The 19670-nt window shown below is 51.5% G+C and overlaps 1 protein-coding gene and 1 pseudogene across 2 annotated transcripts in view; one reads left to right on the top strand and one right to left on the bottom strand.

The window, feature by feature from the left end:
• Positions 1 to 19670, top strand: part of LOC140409001 (putative nuclease HARBI1 pseudogene) — a 378119-nt pseudogene that overhangs the window by 266549 nt on the left and 91900 nt on the right.
• ankrd55 (ankyrin repeat domain 55) overlaps positions 1 to 19670 on the bottom strand; it is a 169508-nt gene that overhangs the window by 105261 nt on the left and 44577 nt on the right. For both annotated transcript variants that reach the window (XM_072497012.1, XM_072497013.1), the window contains one exon: positions 18163 to 18272. In XM_072497012.1, the coding sequence (XP_072353113.1) occupies positions 18163 to 18272 (110 nt within the window). The remainder of the gene's footprint in view (positions 1 to 18162; positions 18273 to 19670) is intronic.

Raw genomic sequence — 19670 nt, 5'->3', positions numbered from 1 at the left:
TCCAGGGTTAAAGAGCATTATCGCTATGCGCATTAATGTAGGAAGGGGAGGAACATCCATCGCTGGTCTTCCAGATTGCATTTACCTGGGAGTGATGGGGTGGGAAATGCCATACCTAGATGGAGGCCATGTGAAGGAATTCCCTGCTCTCAATGGGATTTCCCATTTATTCCACCCCATGCTGCAGGGGAACCCGCAGTGAGATTGCGCCGTTGGCATGACCAGAACATCCTGCCGGCATGAACAGCCGGGAGATCTTGCCAATGTAACAGCCAGAGGAAATCAACAAGAAACTAACCTGAAAGTAGTTGGCAATCCCATTAAATAGTGTTGGTCAGTTTTCTTTCCAGCTGCTGAATGCTTGTTCAACTATGCAAGCTTAAGAGTGGGTGCTGGCTGTAGTGGTAAGCTCCGAATGGCACCACAAGCATCAATCAGTATTGCACATTGCTTGATGTCATGATTTTTCTCCTCCTCATACTTCATATTTTTGTTCACTATTTGGAGGCTAAAGCCTGTACCAAGATGGTGTCCATTGTGATTCACCCAAGTGTGCACCAATGTCATGATACCATTTTGGAACTCTAAGGGCACTCACAGCACCCAAAATACTAGCACTATAAGTCCAATTTCTCACCCCATAAATTCTACGCAGTCCTTATTTGTAAAAGACAGCAGTTTGATCTTTGAGCTTTCATTGCCTGCTCTGTGTTTTGATTTCCTATCAGCATGTTTAGCTTTCCACAAGAATTACAATGGCATGGTGAGACCCATGGGAGTTATTTCAAGCAGAACATTCTCTTCTGTAATTATTGAATGGGTCTAATCTGTGTAAGCCTGCAATTTTCATTCTAACTACACTTAATGTTCTCCATCAGTGCAGTGACTCTTTTTGCATGTGTGACTACTACTTTCTATCATGTCTTACTATTGTGCTCTTCTTTAAATCAATCACCTTTTTCTGCTTCTTCTGACAGAAATCTGTGAGACATTGACATTACATTCACTTTTTCATGACATATCATCATTCTTATTGCATCTTTTTCATAGTTGGGGGTTGTGTCCAGTCCTTACAAAACCTTGCTTATGATTTTCCATAACAATGAAAATATAATGTCCAACAATTTATCTGCAGGAGAAACCTGGTTTCTCTCTACTTCCTTTTAGCCATGTCCCCCCCCCCCCCCCAAATTGCCATTGTGCATACTGGATTTAAGAACTTTCCAGCATCTGTGATGGAGTATACCTGAAACAATAACCAGTCTTTACTTTCTACAGATACTGACTGACCTACTGTGCATTTCCAGAATTCTTTGCTTTTTTTCAACTTCTACATTAGATAAGTGTCTGATTATTTGCTTGAACTATATTACAGGAACTTTATTTTCATTATTGTAGGTATGTTGTGATTTGATGTTTTGTTTGTGACCATGAATAAAATCAAGTGCTCAAGAATCAAACAATTCAAAACTGTGTACTGCAAGGTGAGAACTGGTAAGGAAAATTAGCATTTCACATGTGTTTTGAACAGAGGAAAATATGAATCCGAGCGTGTAAGAAGTGTTCAAGAGCATTTTTTAAGAAAAGAAAGATATAATATAGTCATTTAATAAATTATAGTAACTAGGATTGTTGTTGTTCTCTTGCCAAGGCAGATTTTTGTCTGTTCCCATCGCACAATTTTTCCTGGAGCATGTCGTTAGCCTGTTGCCAGAGTCTTATAGCTTGAAGGGTGCCATTCTGCATCAAGCATGGCTGACCAGGAGTCTCTCCTGGTCTTACCGCCTGTCATTGGTGTACTCGAAAGACTTTGCAGGTTGATACTCAACATGTTGGCCACATTATGAATGCACTTTCCATGGCCATCAGGTCCTGGGGTGGCACTCGAACCTGCAGCTTCTGGCTCAGAGGCAGGGATGCTACCCATTATACCACAAGATCTCCAGTAACTAGGATATAAATATCCCCTACTGTAAGCTGTCTCTGGCAGCTCTTGCTATGTGCCTCAGGAGGCTGCAATTCATTTGAGTTATCATGGTCTAATGCTAAGTACACTTTCAAGATATTGAAATATAAATTGTATTCATGTCTGAAGTCGATTATTAGTATTAATTATAGCAAAATTGCTTGAAAAGTGGATACAAAACTTCGAACAGAAGGGGGAGGTTAATTGAACTGGTACAAAGTATGAAATGGTGTATTCCAGGGAACTGTGCTGAGCCCATTGTTCACCTGCAAAAAAGTGATTTGGACTCATAAATTGGAAAAATGGTGTTTAAATTTACAGATACGAAATTATGAGGTGGAGGTGTAGTGGCTGTGTAACTAATAATGTGATGGGCTGCACCAAAATACAGGAAGATATAAGCAGATTTGGAGTGCGGGCAGGTAAATGGCAGAGAAGTGTGGCATGGTTCAGCTTGACAAGAGGAATAAGGAGGTCGGTCACTCCTCGGAAGCAAGACATTAGATGCGGTAAGAGGAGCAGAGAAATCTGGAAATACAACTGCATAGGTCTAGGAAAGTCATAATACAGGCTAATAAAATCATAAATAATGCAAATAAATTACTGGAATCATTGCTAGAGGAACAAATACAAAGATAAGGAGGTAGTGTTACATTTATACACAACATTGGCTAACTCCTGTGACGTTTTGGTCTCTATACTTTAAAAAGTATGTGAAGTACAGGATAAATAAAAGAAAATATTGACAAGGACATTAGCAAAGTTGAGATGATACAATTATAGGAAATATTGCAGGAAATTGTAGGTAAATAGGAGATCTTTAAAATTATTGCTAGATTCGATAGTCTGGACGTGGAGAAACTGTTTCCAGAAGTGATGGGTCCCAAAGATGAGGCCATAAAGAGAGCATAATCATTAACAGATCTAGTTTCCTTCTGCCTCTGTATTTTTCTTTTATCCTCTTTTAAGATACACCTTAGAACCTTTCTCTGACAAAACATTTGGTCATCTGCCCTAACATCATCTGTGGCTTGCTGTCAAATTTTATATTATATCATTCCCATGAAGTGCCTTGGAACATTTTATTACATTCAAGGTGCTATATAAATAAAAGTTGTTTTGGTAAAGAATTTAGGCAAAACATTTTTTTCTAAAATATTTTATTAAAGCAACATTTTCATTATAACAAACAAATCCACCAAAAATACAAAAAGTTCAACATAACAAACAAACCCACCAAGAATACAACCCCAACCCCTCATAAACAAATATCTCATAAACAAAACAAAGCCTTAGCAAACCCTTAACCCAACTAAGAAGATGGTAACCAGCTCCTTAAAAAAGATGGAATGCTGCCACCTTGAATAGAACCCTTCCACTGACCCCCTCAAGGTATACTAAATCTTCTCCACATGTAGAAGTTCTCCAACCAAGCCAAGGACTTGGGCAGTACAGGGACCTCCAACCAAACAGAACTCTCCTCTGGTCTATTAGCGAGGCGAAGGCTAAGGCATCAGCCTTCATTCCTGCCTGCAGCCCCAGTGAGTCAGACACTCTAAAGATGGTCACCAACAGGCACGGCTCCAACTGAATGGCCAAAATCCCGAATAACGTATAAAAAAAAAGGAGACCCAGAAGTTGGCAAATTTAAGGCAAGCCCAAAATACGTGCGTGTGATTCGCCAGTCCCCTAGAACACCGCGCACACCTATCCTCCACCCCCGGGGAAAAAACACTCATACATGCCCTAGTCAGGTGCGCCCTGTGCACCACCTTAAACTGGATCAGATTTAACCTCGCACATGAGGATGTGAAGTTGGTCCGACGCAGAGTCCCTCCCCCCCTCCACTTCCGGACCAAATCCAGCTCTTCCTCCCACTTCCTCTTTACCTCCTCCATCGTCATCAGTGTTTGCCGCCCAGTATTAACAAAACAGATTGAGTAAAGCCAATCCCCCCTCCCGACTGTCTGTCCATCTGCAAAAATGTCATATGCACCCAAGGAATCTTACCGCCCAAACAAAAGTAAAAATCAACTTGTTAACCCTGCAAAACAAGTCTTGGGAAGAAAAACTGGAAGACACTGGAACAAAAACAAAAACCTCGGGAGAAGATTCACCTTCACTGTCTGTACCCTTCCAGCTAGGTCCGTAACATATAGTAACAGATCATCCGCATAAAAGGACACCCTATGCTCCCTCCACCCACGCTGTATGCCCGTCCACCCAATAGACAACTTCAATGCAATGGCCAATGACTCAATTGCGAATGTGAAAAGCAACAGAGACAATGGGCAATACTGTCTTGTACCGCTGCCCATTTGGAAATAACCGAAACTCAGGACATTAGTGCATAAATTTGCGGAGGGGGTCCTGCATAAAAGCTTAATCCATGACACACATTTAGGCCCGAAGCCAAACCGCCCCAAGATTCCAAAGAGGTATCCCCACTCAACCCTGTCAAACACCTTCTATGTATCCATCAAAATGGGCGGCACGGTAGCACAAGTGGCTAGCACTGTGGCTTCACAGCGCCAGGGTCCCAGGTACGATTCCCCGCTGGGTCACTGTCTGTGCGGAGTCGGCACGTTCTCCCCGTTTCTGTGTGGGTTTCCTCCGGGTGCTTCGGTTTCCTCCCACAGTCCAAAGACGTGCAGGTTAGGTGGATTGGCCATGCTAAATTGCCCTTAGTGTCCAAAAAGGTAGATGGGGTTATTGGGTCACGGGGACAGGGTGGAAGTGAGGGCTTAAGTGGGTCGGTGCAGACTCGATGGGCCGAATGGCCTCCTTCTGCACTGTATGTTTTATGTAAAATGATCACCTCTGGTTTGTTCTCCATGGAGGGTGACAACACAACATTTAACAACCTCCTGATATTGGCTGACAACTGCTGGTCCTTCACAAATCCAGTCTGCTCCTCCAAAAACACCCCGGTAGATAGGATTCTAGCCTCATTGCCAAAACCTTTGCCAACGACTTAACATCAGCGCTTAACAACAAGGCAGGCTGAGATGACCCACATTCCATCGAATCTTTGTGATTGTTCAGGTGTTGGTCCATACATTTGCCTTGGGGATGTTGTACAGGAGTTTCATCCATGTGGTGAGCCCTGCCCAGCCCAAACCGCTCTAGTACCTCAATGAGGTACTTCCACTCGACCCTGTCGAAGGCCTTCTCTGCGTCCATGGAGACGATCACCTCTGGTGCTCTCTCCCCAGATGGGTCATTATCAAGTTCAGCAGTCGTCTGATGCTTGCTGTTCGCTGTCTACCCTTGACAAACCCCATCTGGTCCTCTGTGACCACCTCTGTTTCGCAGTTCTTCAGCCGCTTAGCCAGGATTTTTACAAGTATTTTCACGTCCACATTGAGCAGCGAAATGGGTCTGTATGATCTGCATTCCTTTGGGTCTTTGTTCTTTTTGGGTATCAATGATATGGTGGCTTGTGTTAGCATTGGAGGCAGGGTGCCCCTCGCTAGGGAGTCTGTGAACAAGTGCGGGGCTGTTGCAAACATTTTGTAGATGTCCTCTGGAAACCCGTCGGATCCCGGCGCCTTCCCCGCCTGCATGGAGCTGATGCTCTCCATGACATCTCCCAGTCCCACTGGTGCTTTCAGCCCCCTCCGTCTATCATCCCCAACGACTGGCATGTCCAGTCCATCGAGGAACTGTTTCATCCGGAGTCCCCGTCAGGTGGTGTACAGCCCAAGGTAGAAGGCATTGAAAGCTTCATTGATCTTTTTTGTTTGGCTACCAGTCCACCTCTGCTATCCTTCATGTGTATTATTTCCCTCTTGGCTGCCTGCTTTCTCAATTGATGTTCCAGCAGGTGGCTAGCCTTGTCTCTGTGTTCAGAGAAGGTCCCCTGTGTCTGGTGGAGTTGGTGCACTGCCTTCCTGGTGAATAGCAGATTAAAGTCCATTTGTAGTTTATTCTCCACCTATGGTCGGGGCCTCAGAGTACTTTCTGTCGACCTCCAGAATTAAACCAATCAGTTGTTGCCCTGCCTCTGCGTGCCTTAGAGGCGGTAATGTCTCCTCTAAACACCGCCTTTAGTGTCTCCCAGAACGTTGAAGGTGAGACTTCCTCGTTCCAGTTGTTAGTAATTTACTCGTCTATGGCCTGTGACATTTTCTGGCAGAAGACCTTGTTGGCCAAGAGGGTTGTGTTCATCCTCCACGTGGGGCGTTGGGCATGACCCAACTCCAACTTCACATCCATGTAATGTGGAGCGTGGTCCAGAGATTACAATCGCGGAGTATTCCGCCCTTACTATCGCTGGAAGCACCAATTTCCCCATTACAAAGACATTGATACAGGTATAGACCTTGTGTACTTGCAAGAAAAAAGAAAATTCCTTCTCACCTGGGTGCATGAACTACCATGGGTCTGATGCATTATCAATTACGAAGAGACGAGAGTAGAGAGTAATCGAGGCTATATTACACAGCGATGCGTGGCCTCCTACAGCTGCAGCCGAAATGGCTGCAGTTCGGAGAGCACACACATTTATACTCCGCCTACTGGGCGGAGCCAGCAGGCAGGGATCTACCCCCGTACCTGTAGTACAGGGGCCTTACCGTAATAATGTCGTATGCAGTGCAGTATATACAGTATAATACAACAGTGGTGACTACCACAGGGTCCACTGCCCCCATGCTCCCAGTTCTCGAGCCATGCCTGCCATTTTCCCAGTTCTGGGGATTGACCTGTCTGTCAGTGCGTCCTGTACAGAGTTAAAGTCCCCCCCTCATGGTCAGTCGGTGCGTATCTATGTCAGGAAATTTCGGCATGGTCTTCTTTACAAACTCCGCGTTGTCCCATTTGGAAGCGTACACGTTCACCAGGTCTACCGGTGCACCGTCTAGGACACCGCTGACCATGACATACCGTGACCGTCTTCGTCGCAGTGAACATCGTCCTCTTACTTATCAGTATGGCTACCCCCTGGCTCTCATCCCGTAACATGAATGGCACGTCTGTCCCACCCGTCCCTTCCTTACTTGGAGTTGGTCCTTTTCTGTCAGTTGCATCCCTTGGAGGAAGAGAATGTCAGCTTTCATACTTTTCAGGAGAGCGAAGACTCTGGATCTTTTCAGTGGGCCGTTAAATCCCCTGACGTTCCAGGTAACTATCCTGATGTTTTTTTTTTGTCCCCCTGCCTCCTGCGGGATCAACCATACTTGCCTTGTGGATGGGCCCCTGCACTCCAGGTTTCACTTTGTTAGGGGGCTATCCAAAATGGTCATGGTCACCGTACTCACCATGAGGCTGGGCCCCTGCACTCTGGGGTTTTCGCGAAGTTCAGCCATGATAACAACAGCAGGGGCACGGAGGTGCCTGTAGGTCCCAGGGATTGAGGGACAATGGCTGGGCATTGCCCCCTGGCACCCTGGCAGTGTCCCTGAGCAATGCCAAAAAGGTGCATAAGAGGCAATGCCAAGGTGGCTCTTGCGGGGAGGGTGGTTTTACCTTCTCAATTGGGGGGGAGAGGAGACAATCCCAATGTTTGTGAGGGGAGGGGTAAAGGGGAAAGCCCCAATGTCTGCATTGGGGGTGGGGGAGGGAAGACCCCAATGTCTGTGAATGGAGGGGGGGGGGGTGCCCCCATGTTGCCGTGTGGTTGGGAGGGGAGGGGTGCCCCAATGCTTGGGTGGGTTGGGGGGAGAGGGGTTGAGGTCGCAATCTCCATGGGGGGTTCCTGACATCCATGTGGGACATCCTGATCTCGGTGGGGGGTGTGGGGGTGTGGGGGTGTGGGGGGGGGGGGGGGGGGGGGGGGGGACGACTTACATTTAACTTTGAGATCGGGCACCCTTTACAAACGGTGCCGAACCTCAGAACCCTGGCTTTGCCGGTGTGTTTGAGTCCCGTCCCTCCAGCTGGCTGTGTGATCCTTGGCAGCACTTTGAAATTGCACAGAGTGCTGTTTAGTCAGGCGAGAAAAGGCAAGTGTGAAGCAGGTGGCTATCGCTCAGCTTTTCTCGGCTGATCCAACACTTTGTGCATTTTTAATTGCACCCACTGTGTTTTAAATTCTGCTAACATGGCAAAAATTATGTTTCTATTATTTTGTTTTTTGATTATGGAACTAGCAACGCATACAATTTTTTTAGATCAAGATCAGGGTTCTTCCAAACAAGGTTTTCACCCATTCCTTTGAGGAACCTCCAGAGAAGATTGTGTGGAAAAATAATGGTCAGGAGTCTCCGTTGGCCGACGCTGAAATCAGGAAACGCGATTGGGCGGAGAATCGGTCCTGATGCCAAAATCGCAATTCTCCATCATCTTGACAGCAGCGTCAATGTGGTCCGGACACACGTACAGTCAACACTGTTTGCATATCATTAGTGTGCCCGACCCAGTATTCTCTGGGGCCTCCGTGATTCTCAGCTTCCGATGGACCATGTTTCCGACGGCTCAGTTCACTTATGCTTTGAAACCGGCGTTGTGGCTGATAAGGAAGAGAGAAGAGGTAGGACACAGAGAGGCGCGACCGTGGGCTGCCAGACCGGACCCTGGCTGGGGGCAGGGTGGGGGGGGGGGGGGGGGAAATGGGTCGGGTGGCCGGGGTGACCCCCCACGGGACTGGGGCAGTGTCCCAGTCAAGGACCGCCATTGCCGCGGCCTGCAAGACAGCCATCTTGCTGCGCACCCTTCTGACCATCCACCTTGGTGCCTGGTTCTGCAGAGTGATACCGGCCAAATGGGTGTCCCCACTCCCCCCCTACTCCCACATCCCATCATCTGCCATACCCCCACCAGCCGCTGGGACATTAGGCTTCCCACGCAAAGGCAATGCCCACTGTAGCCCCTACGGTGGCACCGCGTGGAGGCTGAAAAGCTTACTGCTGGCATGGGCAATGCCAGTTGACAGTACCCCTGGCAGCAGGAATGGGCACCAGGGCCAGAGGCCACCATGGTGTCGGGCAACAGCGGGGCCAGGGGTGCGGAGATGAGGACATCGTGCATGGCAGAGCCCAAAGTGCCAACAGGGACCACCATGTAGCCAGTAGACTTGGTTGGGCACTGGGGTAGGCACCATGTTAATATGGCGGCCTTTCACTTATCCAAACAAAGGATATTGAAATTCAACCAGTGATGGTGGTCTTCCTGCTAATCGCCGCAGCCCTCGGGGATGCGAAGGAGCTGCTCGGGGAGGAGGAAGCTGCAGCAGGGGAGTGTGCAGTAGCGGAGCCAGCCCCTGAGAAACAGGAGGCAGCTGCCCAAGATGGAGAGTGGGTCACCCAGCAGGCCGAGGAGGTGCCAAGGAGACGCCGCATGAGGCAGCGCCCGTCATTCGAGGACCTACAGGACCGGGCATGCCTTCGAAGACTCCGGCTGAGCAGGGAGACAGTGCGACATATCTGCCAGATGATGGCACACCTGGCACCACAGGGATTTGGGAAAGGACACCCGCTCCCGGTGGCCGTCAAGGTGACGGTTGTCCTAAACCTTTACGCAATGGGGTCCTTCCAGGTGCCGAGTGGGCACCTGTCCGGGATGTCACTGACTTTGGTGCACAGGTGCATCTGCGCCATCATGGAGACCCTATATGACCAGTCGGCTCAATACATCCATTTCAATGTGGACCGAGCCCACTAGGTGCCCAGGCAGCGGGGTTCACCGCCATCGGCAACATGCCCCTGGTCCAGGAGGTGATCGGCGGGATGCATGACCCCTATGAGAACCTGCAGATGTCAGGCCTCTCTACACATACCAAAAGGGGTTCCACTCGATAAACTTGCAGCTGATATATGACCATCAGATGCGCATCATGCTCGTCTGCGCACGATACCCGGGCAGTGTGCATGACGCCCTCACCCTGGCACACTCAACGATTCCTGATATGTTTGAGACCCCACCCCCAACACCTCCGACTGGGTGGTTGGCTGCTGGGCAACAGGGGTTATCCGCTCCGGTTGTGGCTGATGATTCCTATCTGGAGACCACACACCGATACCGAGATCCTCTACAAAGTCTCCAATGCAGCAGCCAGGAGTGTGATCGAGCGGTGCTTCGGCCTCTTCAAGGTGTGGTTCAGGTGCTTGGACGACTCTGGAGGGCTCTCCAATATGATGCTAAGAGGGTCGCCTCCATCGTGGCGGCCTGCTGCATCCTCTACAACATCACGCAGCAGAGGGGCAACATGCTGGAGGAGGAGGATGAACACCAGGCTTCATCCAATGAGGATGATTCAATGGTGTTAGACGGTGGGCAGGACATTGGGTCCAGGCAGGCACGGGAGGCCGCATGATGTGTGCGCCAGGGTCAACATGCTCAGGATGGTCTGATCGCCTCCAAGGTTCACCGACTTGGTTGGGGGAGGGGGTGGGGAAACGGACCCTAACGCTAAGTCGAGGAGGATCCCCAGATGGTACATCAGGAGTGGAGGAGGCCTGCTGAGATTCCCGCCCTGTCACCTGGGGGGTGGTGGAGGTGAGGGCGGTGTGGGTGTGAGGAAGATGTGGGGGTGAGGGTTAGGGTGGTGTGAGGGTGGTGTGAGGGGTGAGGGTTAGGGTGGTGTGGGGGTGGTGTGGTGGTGGTGTGAGGGTGGTGTGGGGGTGAGGGTTACGGTGATGTGAGGGGGGTGAGGGCTACGGTGATGTGAGGGTGCTGTGGGGGTAAGGGTGGTGTGGGGGTGAGGGTGGTGTGGGGGTGAGAGTAGTGCGGGGGTGAAGGTGGTGTGGGGGTGAGGGTGGTGGGAGGGTGAGGGTGGTGTGGGGCTGAGGGTGGTGTGGGGTGAGGGTGAGGGTGGTGGGAGGGTGGTGTTGGGGTGAGGGTGGTGTGGGGGTGAGGGAGTGAGAGTGGTTTGGGGGTAAGGGTGGTGTGGGGGTGAGGATGGTGGCAGGGTGGTGTGGGGGAGGGTGGTGGCAGGGTGGTGTGGGGGGGGAGGGTGGTGTGGGGGGGAGGGTGGTGGCAGGGTGTTGTGGGGGGGAGGGTGGTAGGAGGATGGTGTGGGAGTGAGGGTGGTGGGAGGGCGATATGGGGGTGAGGGTGGAGTGGGGGTGAGGGTGGTGGGAGGGCGGTGTGGGGGTGAGGGTGGTGTGGAGGTGAGGGATAGGATGGTGTGAGGGTGGTGTGGGGGTGAGGGTGGTGTGTGGGTGTGGGAGATGTGGGGGTGAGGGTGGTGTGGGAGTGAGGGTTAGGGTGGCGTGAGGGTGAGGGTGGTGTGGGTGTGAGGGTTAGGGTGGCGTGAGGGTGAGGGTGGTGTGGGTGTGAGGGTGGTGTCGGGTGGTGTGGGTGAGGGTGTTGGGAGGGTGGTGTGGGGGTGAGGGTGGTGTGGAGGTGAGGGTGGTGTGGGGGTGAGGGTTATGTGGGTGAGGGTAAGGGTGGTGTGGGGGTGAGGGTGGTGTGGGTGAGGGTAAGGTTGGTGTGAGGGTGGTGTGGGGGTGAGGGATAGGGTGGTGTGGGGTGAGGGTGGAGTCGGGATGAGGGTGGTGTGGGGGTGACGTTGGTGTGGGTGTGAGGGTGGGGTAAGGGTGGTGGAGGGGTGAGGGTGGTGTGGGGGTAGGGGTGCTGTGAGGGTGAGGGTGGGGTTGAGGGTAAGGGTGAGGGTGGTGTGGGGGTAGGGGTGGTCTGGGGGTGAGGGTGGTGAGGGGGTGGGGGTGAGGGTGGGGTGGAGGTGACGGTGGTGTGAGGGTGAGGGTGGTGGGAGGTTGGTGTGGGGGTGGTGTGAGGGTGGTGTGGGGGTGAGGTTGGTGTGGGTGTGAGGGTGGGGTAAGGGTGGTGGAGGGGTGAGGGTGGTGTGGGGGTAGGGGTGCTGTGAGGGTGAGGGTGAGGGTGGGGTTGAGGGTAAGGGTGAGGGTGGTGTGGGGGTAGGGGTGGTCTGGGGGTGAGGGTGGTGTGAGGGTGAGGGTGGTGTGAGGGTGGTGGGAGGTTGGTGTGGGGGTGGTGTGAGGGTGGGGTGGGGGTGAGGTTGGTGTGGGTGTGAGAGTGGGGTGAGGGTGGTGGAGGGGTGAGGGTGGTGGAGGGGTGAGGGTGGTGGAGGGGTGAGGGTGGTGTGGGGGTGAGGGTGGTGGGAGGGTGGTGTGGGGGTGGGGGTGGTGTGGGGGTAGGGGTGGTGTGGGGGTAGGGGTGGTGTGGGGGTAGGGGTGGTCTGGGGGTGAGGTGGTCTGGGGGTGGAGGTGACGGTGGTGTGGGGGTGAGGGTGGTGGGAAGTTGGTGTGGGGGTGCGGGTGGTGTGAGAGTGAGGGTGGTGTGAGGGTGAGGCTGGGGGTGAGGGTGGTGTGAGGGTGAGAGTGGGGGTGAGGGTGGTGTGGGGTTGAGGTTGGTGTGGGGTTTGAGGTTGGTGTGAGGGTGACGGTTGTGTGGAGGTGAGGGTGGTGATGGAGGGGGTTTGGCTTGAGGAACTCAACTCAGTGGAATCTCACTTCTTGCCCGTGGCCGACATCCACCCCGGCGACTTCCCTTTCCTCTGTGCCGCCAACTATGTCCAGGGCCCTCTGCTCTGCCAAGGTGAGAGGTCACAGGTCCAGCGGTCCCCATCGAGTTTTCTCCCTCTCTTGGCGGTGATGAGCGGCGTTCTCCTGAGTTGGGGGAGGGGGAGAATCAGAAAATGCATTGTTAGACAGTCCAACACATGCAACCCAAGGGGTGGTTAGATGGTGGCCTCAGTGACCAGGGCACCTGGCATTAGTGGTCGGTATGGGTGCCAACATGTGGTGCAGCGTGGGGGTTCAGCTGCCCTCTGGGTGGGGAAGGTGAGGATCAGGTTACGGGTGTGTGGGATGTGGGTTAGTGCCAAGGGCACAGTGCTGTGCCTACTCATTCTGGCCGCCCTGAGGAGGCCGTGCAGTTTTTTCCACGGTCCGGCTGACAGCCTCCTTCCAGGCTGGGATCCAGGGTCATCCGCTTCTCCTCCACCGCGTCCAGGAGGGCCTCCAGCTCGTCGTCCGTGAATCGGGTGCCACTCTCCTCGCTGCCATCTTGTTGGGATGGTGTGTGTGGGGAGTGCAGTGTGTATATGTGGCTGAGCTTGTCAGCCTCCTGAGTGTGAATCTTGGACCCGGCAAATCCCGCACTGTTTCTCATTGGAATTGATTGTGTTCCACGTGGCGCCGGTGCTAGCCCCTTAACAGTAGATGAATCGATCCTGGTGCAGCGCCAGTTTTGCTGTCATGGAACTTCACGAATCCTGCACCGGCGTCAACAGTTAGTCTCAAGATCGGAGAATCCAGCCCAATAGCTCTACTTGGAAACAATTCTATTTTATGGAATACGTCCCATTTTATTGTAATTTTTCCTCTTTTGGCGACCTCCGATTTTGTGTCACCATCAGCTACAGGGGCATCAGTGAGCAACTCCACCTGGAGTCCAACAAATGATTATCACAGTTGGTCCTGAGTGTGGCTGGGAGGTTTCTGAATCAATGCAATTTGATATTTAAGGCAGTACTGTTTCTTAGCCCAGTATTTTCTTATTAAGCATTCAAGACTGGCCCAGGATCTGGGGCGGGATTCTCCGACCCCCCGCCGGATCGCGAATCGCCATGGGGGGGGCGGTGTGAATCCCGCCCCGACGGCAGTTGCCAAATTCTCCGTCGCCGGGGTTTTGGCGGGGGCGGGAATCGGGCGCGCCAGTCAGCGCCCACTGGCAGCGCTCCCCCCCCCGGCGATTCTCCGACCCGCGATGGGCCGAGTGGCCGCCCATTTTTGGCCGGTCCCGCCAGCGTAAATCAACCCAGGTCTGTATCGGTGGGACCTGGCTCTACAGGCGGCCTGCGGAGTCCTCAGGGGGGTGCGGGAGGATCTGGCCCCGGGGGGTGCCCCCACGGTGGCCTGGCCCGCGATCTGGGCCCACCGATCCGCAGGCGGGCCTTGCCATAGGGCCACTCTTTCCCTTCGCGCCGGCTCCTGTCAACCTTCGCCATGGCTGGCGTGGAGAAGAACCCCCCTGCGCATGCGCAAGGATGACGCCAGCACACGCCTGCACTCCCGCGCATGCGCAAATTCGCGCTGGCTGGCGGAGGCCCTACGGCGCCAGTTGGCGTGGCTCCAAGCCCTTCCGCGCCGGCTGGCGTGCGCCAACCCCGCCGGCTCCGGCCTAGCCCCTGAAGGTGCGGAGGAGAATCCAGGTAGGGAAGAATCCCGCCCATGATGTGTAGGATTTCCTGTGAATCAGATGAATGATGGATCAGGATGATGTTAGCTTAACGGCTCCTTTGAAATTGAAACCAGACCACCGCCCACAATCGCATCCCACTCAAAAATTGCCACTTTATAAATGCAAGTGGTTATTGTTTAGGGATATGCTAATACAGGTTCATACAGCTGTCACAGAATTTCCATAAAAATTCTATTGTGAAAGGAATACACTCAGATTTAAGAGACATTTTAATTAATTTTATGTTGAACGTTCACTGAAAACAGCATTCATGCAGAATTTCTACTGCGAAGTGTTAATATAGAAACAGCCACTTCAAAATCTAATTAATTAAAACAAACAATTAGGCGATTTCTTCCAACTGATAAAAATGAAGCCTGAGCAAACTATTGACTTGTTCAGTTGTGATCATTTGCGTCAGAAGGAGAGCCTGCTAGCAGAATCCATCTGCTCTTGACTGATTAATTGATACAGGGTAAATATTTAATTTTTCCCTTTCAGTGTAAAAAAATATTACAACACCCTTTTTGTGAAATCCAAATCGAATTGTCAGCAGTAAACTTAGAGGGCTACTTTAATTGCTTCTGAGTGCTTCCAGAAATAGCTTTGGCTATGCAAATAAAATGGCATTACTGCAGCTGTGCAAACCAATGTCACATATGGTGAGCACATTACATTGATGCAGACTAAAAGTCTGTAACCCTTTCAGTGCACTGCTGTTGTAACTCCAGCTGGAGTGCACTAAAAAGCTGAAATGAGAAGGAAATCTAGATGCACCAGGTTCCAGCTCACATTAAATATTCTATGTACATTTTAAGGGAAGAGCCTTTTGCCTACACCAGACAGGACAAGTGACATAGGGACATCAGCCAGGAGTAGGGGGTGAAATTCTCCCCCAACGGCGCGATGTCCGCCGACTGGCGCCAAAAACGGTGCCAATCAGACGGGCATCGCGCCGGCCCTAAGGTGCGGAATGCTCCGCATCTTTGGGGGCCGAGCCCCAACATTGAGGGGCTAGGCTGGCGCCGGAGGGATTTCTGCCCCGCCAGCTGGCGGAAATGGCGTTTGTTGCCCCGCCAGCTGGCGCGGAAATGCGGCGCATGCGCGGGAGCGTCAGCGGCCGCCGACAGTTTCCCGCGCATGCGCAGTGGGGAGAGTCCGGCGCCGGAGAATCGGTGGACTGGCATCGGAGTGGTGTGGCGCGATTCACGTGCCCACCCGGCGATTCTCCGACCTAGTGGGGGAGCGGAGAATCCTGGCCCAGATGTTGGGAATTCCCCAATGTCTCAGAGGATTTGCCAGTTAGTGGTGATCATGGGCGAGATTCTCTGACCCCCCGCCAGGTCGGAGAATCGCCGGGGGCTGGCGTGAATCCCGCCCCCGCCGGTTGCCGAATTCTCCGGCACCGGAGATTCGGCGGGGGCGGGAATCAAGTTGTGCCGCTTGGCGGGCCCCCCCCACGATTCTCCGGCCCGGATGGGCCAAAGTCCCTCTGCTAGAATGCCTGTCCCGCCGGCGTGGATTAAACCACCTACCTTACCGACGGGACAATTCGGCGCGGGCGGGCTCCGGGGTCCTCGGGGGGAGCGGGGGGCGATCTGGCCCCGGGGGGTGCCCCCACGGTGGCCTGGTCCGCGATTGGGGCCCACCGATCCACGGGCGACCCTGTGCCGTGGGGGCACTCTTTTCCTTCCGCCTTCGCCACGGTCTCCACCAAGGCGGAGGCAGAAGAGACTCCCTCCACAGCGCATGCGCGGGGATGCCGTGAGCGGCCGCTAACGCTCCCGCGCATGCGCCGCCCGGCAATGTCATTTCCGCGCCAGCTGGCGGGGTGGAAATCAGTCCGGCATGGGCCTAGCCCCTCAAGGTTAGGACTCGGCCGGTCAAGGGCGGAGGATTCCGCACCTTTGGGGCGGCGCGATGCCGGACTGATTTGCGCCGATTTTGGCTCCGCCGGCGGACATCGCGCCGATTACGGAGAATTGCACCCCATATATCCAGTAACTGGCATACCGACTGGAGAATTACATCAGTATTATTCTGAAAACAAAATATTTAAACGTTAGAACTTGAAGGATGGTGAATGGTCATGCTCGCCACCCAGAGAGTAGGCACATAACGTGTTACCACCAACTCTTGGAAGGCCAGTCCCATTTAACACTCACTTGAGCACTGATTGGCAGTGAATGGGTCTTTCATCCATCCTTGGAAGGAGGTCCTGCCTGTGAGACTTGTCACTCTCCAACCTGTCCAGGCACAGTACTGCAGTGGCCAGAAGAGATACTGCAGCACTCTGCCTGGAACAAAGTAACAAGATAAGTCCCAGGGATCCCGGGGGTGAGAGACGAGGGGTGGGTCGGGAGTGGAGTGATCGTTGCTTTGGAGGGTAGGCCATGGGGAAATGAAGGCCGGAGATCCAAGGACCCAGAGGGAAGGATGCCCCAAATCTTGAAGGGGCCTTCAGATTGAGGCAACCCACCAGTCCTTCCTGCCTGAGATGGAGAAAAGCTTATTTCTCTGTTTCCCACCCTACTCGCACCCACTCCTTCCAGCCTAAAAATTGAAGCTGGACGGGAAAGGCCCTTAGGTGGTCAGTAAGTGGCCACTGAAGGGCCTTAATTGGTGAAAGGGTGGGTTTCCCACTGAGTCCCTGCCTGCCCAACTGTGAAACTGCATCTGTGCCTGGGCAGGCGGGATCCCAGGGGAATCCTGGCCACAAAATTTTAAACACCCTCCACTCTCAGAACCTGCCTTGTGGGGAGCGTAAAATTCTGCCCCAAGTGTTTCTGATAAGCAGTTGCTTGGTTGGATTGGATTGGATTGGATTTGTTTATTGTCACGTGTACCGAGGTACAGTGAAAAGTATTTTTCTGCGAGCAACTCAACAGATCATTAAGTACATGGGAAGAAAAGGGAATAAAAGAAAATACATAATAGGGCAACACAACATGTACAATGTAACTACATAAGCACTGGCATCGGATGAAGCATACAGGGTGTAGTGTTAATGAAGTCAGTCCATAAAAGGGTCATTTAGGAGTCTGGTGACAGTGGGGAAGAAGCTCTTTTTGAGTCTGTTCGTGCGTGTTCTCAGACTCTATTTTCTATCTCTATTTTCAGTAATATTCATGTTTCTGATATATTAATGTCACAACAATTCCATTTCAAATAATAACTGTTAAACTGTTAGCTATTTGTTAAATTCCAGTCTCCATTCCCTAGAACTACCTTGCACATTGACATTAAAACAAATATTCATCTGACTTATGACTAAAAGAAAGAATTACCATAATTCTTCCGTTCCTGAAATGATTAAAATAACAAAAACATTGCCATATGATGAGTCTGGGAGCGATCTAATTTACCGGCTTGGGAGGCGAGGCAGCCGGTAAATCTCACAAGATCCCTCTCACGCGATTTACCCGACTCGCCACGCCTTGTGAGATCTAAAGGGATCTTGTGAGGCGTCATGATCTGGACCTCGCCCACAATGCGCGGTAGCTAAAGTTGCAGTTCGGCACTCTTAAATATGTCTACACCAGACCTAACCAGAGCGTGGCCTTGAATTCCCATGCTGAGGAGGCCCCAGCCAGGCACAGTTTAGCACGGGTCTCTGCAAACAGGGACCAGGTAGAATGGCACTTGGGAGGGATCTCCCATGGGAAGGTCTCCCAGAGAATCAGAGGCCTCCAGTTGGTCGGCCTCTAGGCAAGTGGCATCCTAGCACTGTTAATGTCACCCGGGCACTGCCACCTTGGCCCCCTGGCAGTGCCACCTGGGTGCTATCCTGGCACTGCCAGTTTGTCCAGGTGGCCCTTCCAGGCTGGCACTGCCATGGTGACAAGGTGACATTTTGCTCGGGCCCGGGTGTGCCCTGCCCTTATGACAGGGGCTCGAGGACCCCCAAACTGGTAAGTTTGGGTGTTGGGGCCTCCGGGGGTCACATTGCAGGATCGAGGGATTGGGGTGCCATTAAAAAATTTAACATACGCCGGAAACACCCTGGTAAACCCGCCCACAATGAGACTCTGTTTCTTTACGTTAAATTGCACCCTCTATATCATTTAACTTTTCAAACAGAAAAAAATCTTTACCTGACATTGTCTTCAGCAGTAGCAGCATGAAGGGGTAATCTTCCATTTTTATCAGGGATATTTTGCTTGGCACCATTTCGGAGGAGTGTTACACAGCCATCCAGCCAGCCCTGAAATTGAAAGGTAATTGGTCAATTTTCTTTCTCCAATTGATATCAATCTTTGAGCACTAGTATTTTTTTTTGAAGAGTACTAGCCTGCCATTCATTAATGTTGAAAAGAAAGTAAAATTTCCTGAGTTTTCTTGAGGTGATGATATCAGATTTGGCATTCTTGTGGGCCATGACTGACAGGAACCAAAAAAGAGTAGGCCATTTGACCCCTTTTTACTACAATTCAATAAGATAATGGATAAACTTGTACATCAACTCTACTGTCCCCTCCCTTTGTGTCCGAGATTGTTCATCTCTGCCATGAATATACTCATCAACTGAGTATCCATAACTTTCTGGGCTACAGAATTCCGAAACTTAAAACCCTCAATTAATAAATTTGTCTTCATCTGAGGCCTAAATGGCCAATTCCTTACCCTGATTCTAAACTCCCCAACTGGATGAACCAGCCACTCACCATCTAACCTGTTATAGAATCATAGAATGATTACAACGCAACATTTGACCAATTGTGTCTGTGCAAGCCCCATAAAGAAGTGATTCACCTTGTCCCACTGCCCTGTCTTTTCCCTGTAGCCTTGCAATTTCTTTTCCGTTTGAGACAATGATCAATTCCCTTTTGAATGCCTCAGTGGACCCTGCCTCCAAAACACTTTCAGGCAGTGCATTGCAGGTCGTAACTACTCGCTGCAGTGAAAAAGTGTTTCCTCGTATCACCATTGCTTCTTTTACAAGACACCTTGTGCAGAATTTACTGGCTTTTCACTCCAGCAGAAAATTCCTGTCCGAAGCTGACGCATGCATTCCTGGCGATATGGGGTACTTTCAACGGGAAATCCCATTGACAACGGCGGGATCGGTAGATCTCGCTGGCGGGCTGCCTCCACTACTGAAAATCACGTGACAGGGTGGTCGGTAAATCCTGCCCTTTTAATCTGTGCCTTCTTGTTCTCAATTCTTCCACCAATTGGAACCAGTTTTTCTCTATCTACTCTGACAAGACCCTTCATGATTTCTCAACATTCTCTTCTCCAAGAAGAGCAAACTCAAACTACTCAATCTAAGTTACTGAATTTCCTCATCCCAGGAACAATTCTCATGAATATTTTCTGCATCCTTTCTAATGTCTTCATATCCTGTCTAAAGTGTGGTGTCTGGGATTGGATGCAATACTCTATTTGAGGCAAGAACCAGAATTTTATCCAGATTTGACATAACTTCCTTTTGTGCTCTATAACCCTATTGAAAGAGCCCAGAATGCTGTAAGCTTTATAACTCCTGCCATCTTCAGTGATTTGTGCACATAGAGCTGGATTCTCTGGTCCCCCAGCCATGTGATTCTCAGCGGCACGCTGCTTGTTAATGGGATTTCCCATTGACGCCGTTCTACGCTGC

Source organism: Scyliorhinus torazame, chromosome 3 (assembly GCF_047496885.1).
Source record: "Scyliorhinus torazame isolate Kashiwa2021f chromosome 3, sScyTor2.1, whole genome shotgun sequence".
Classification (NCBI taxonomy): Eukaryota; Metazoa; Chordata; class Chondrichthyes; order Carcharhiniformes; family Scyliorhinidae; genus Scyliorhinus; species Scyliorhinus torazame.
The sequence above is the reverse complement of the archived record's forward strand: the minus strand, read 5'-3'. Positions and strand labels throughout refer to the sequence as shown.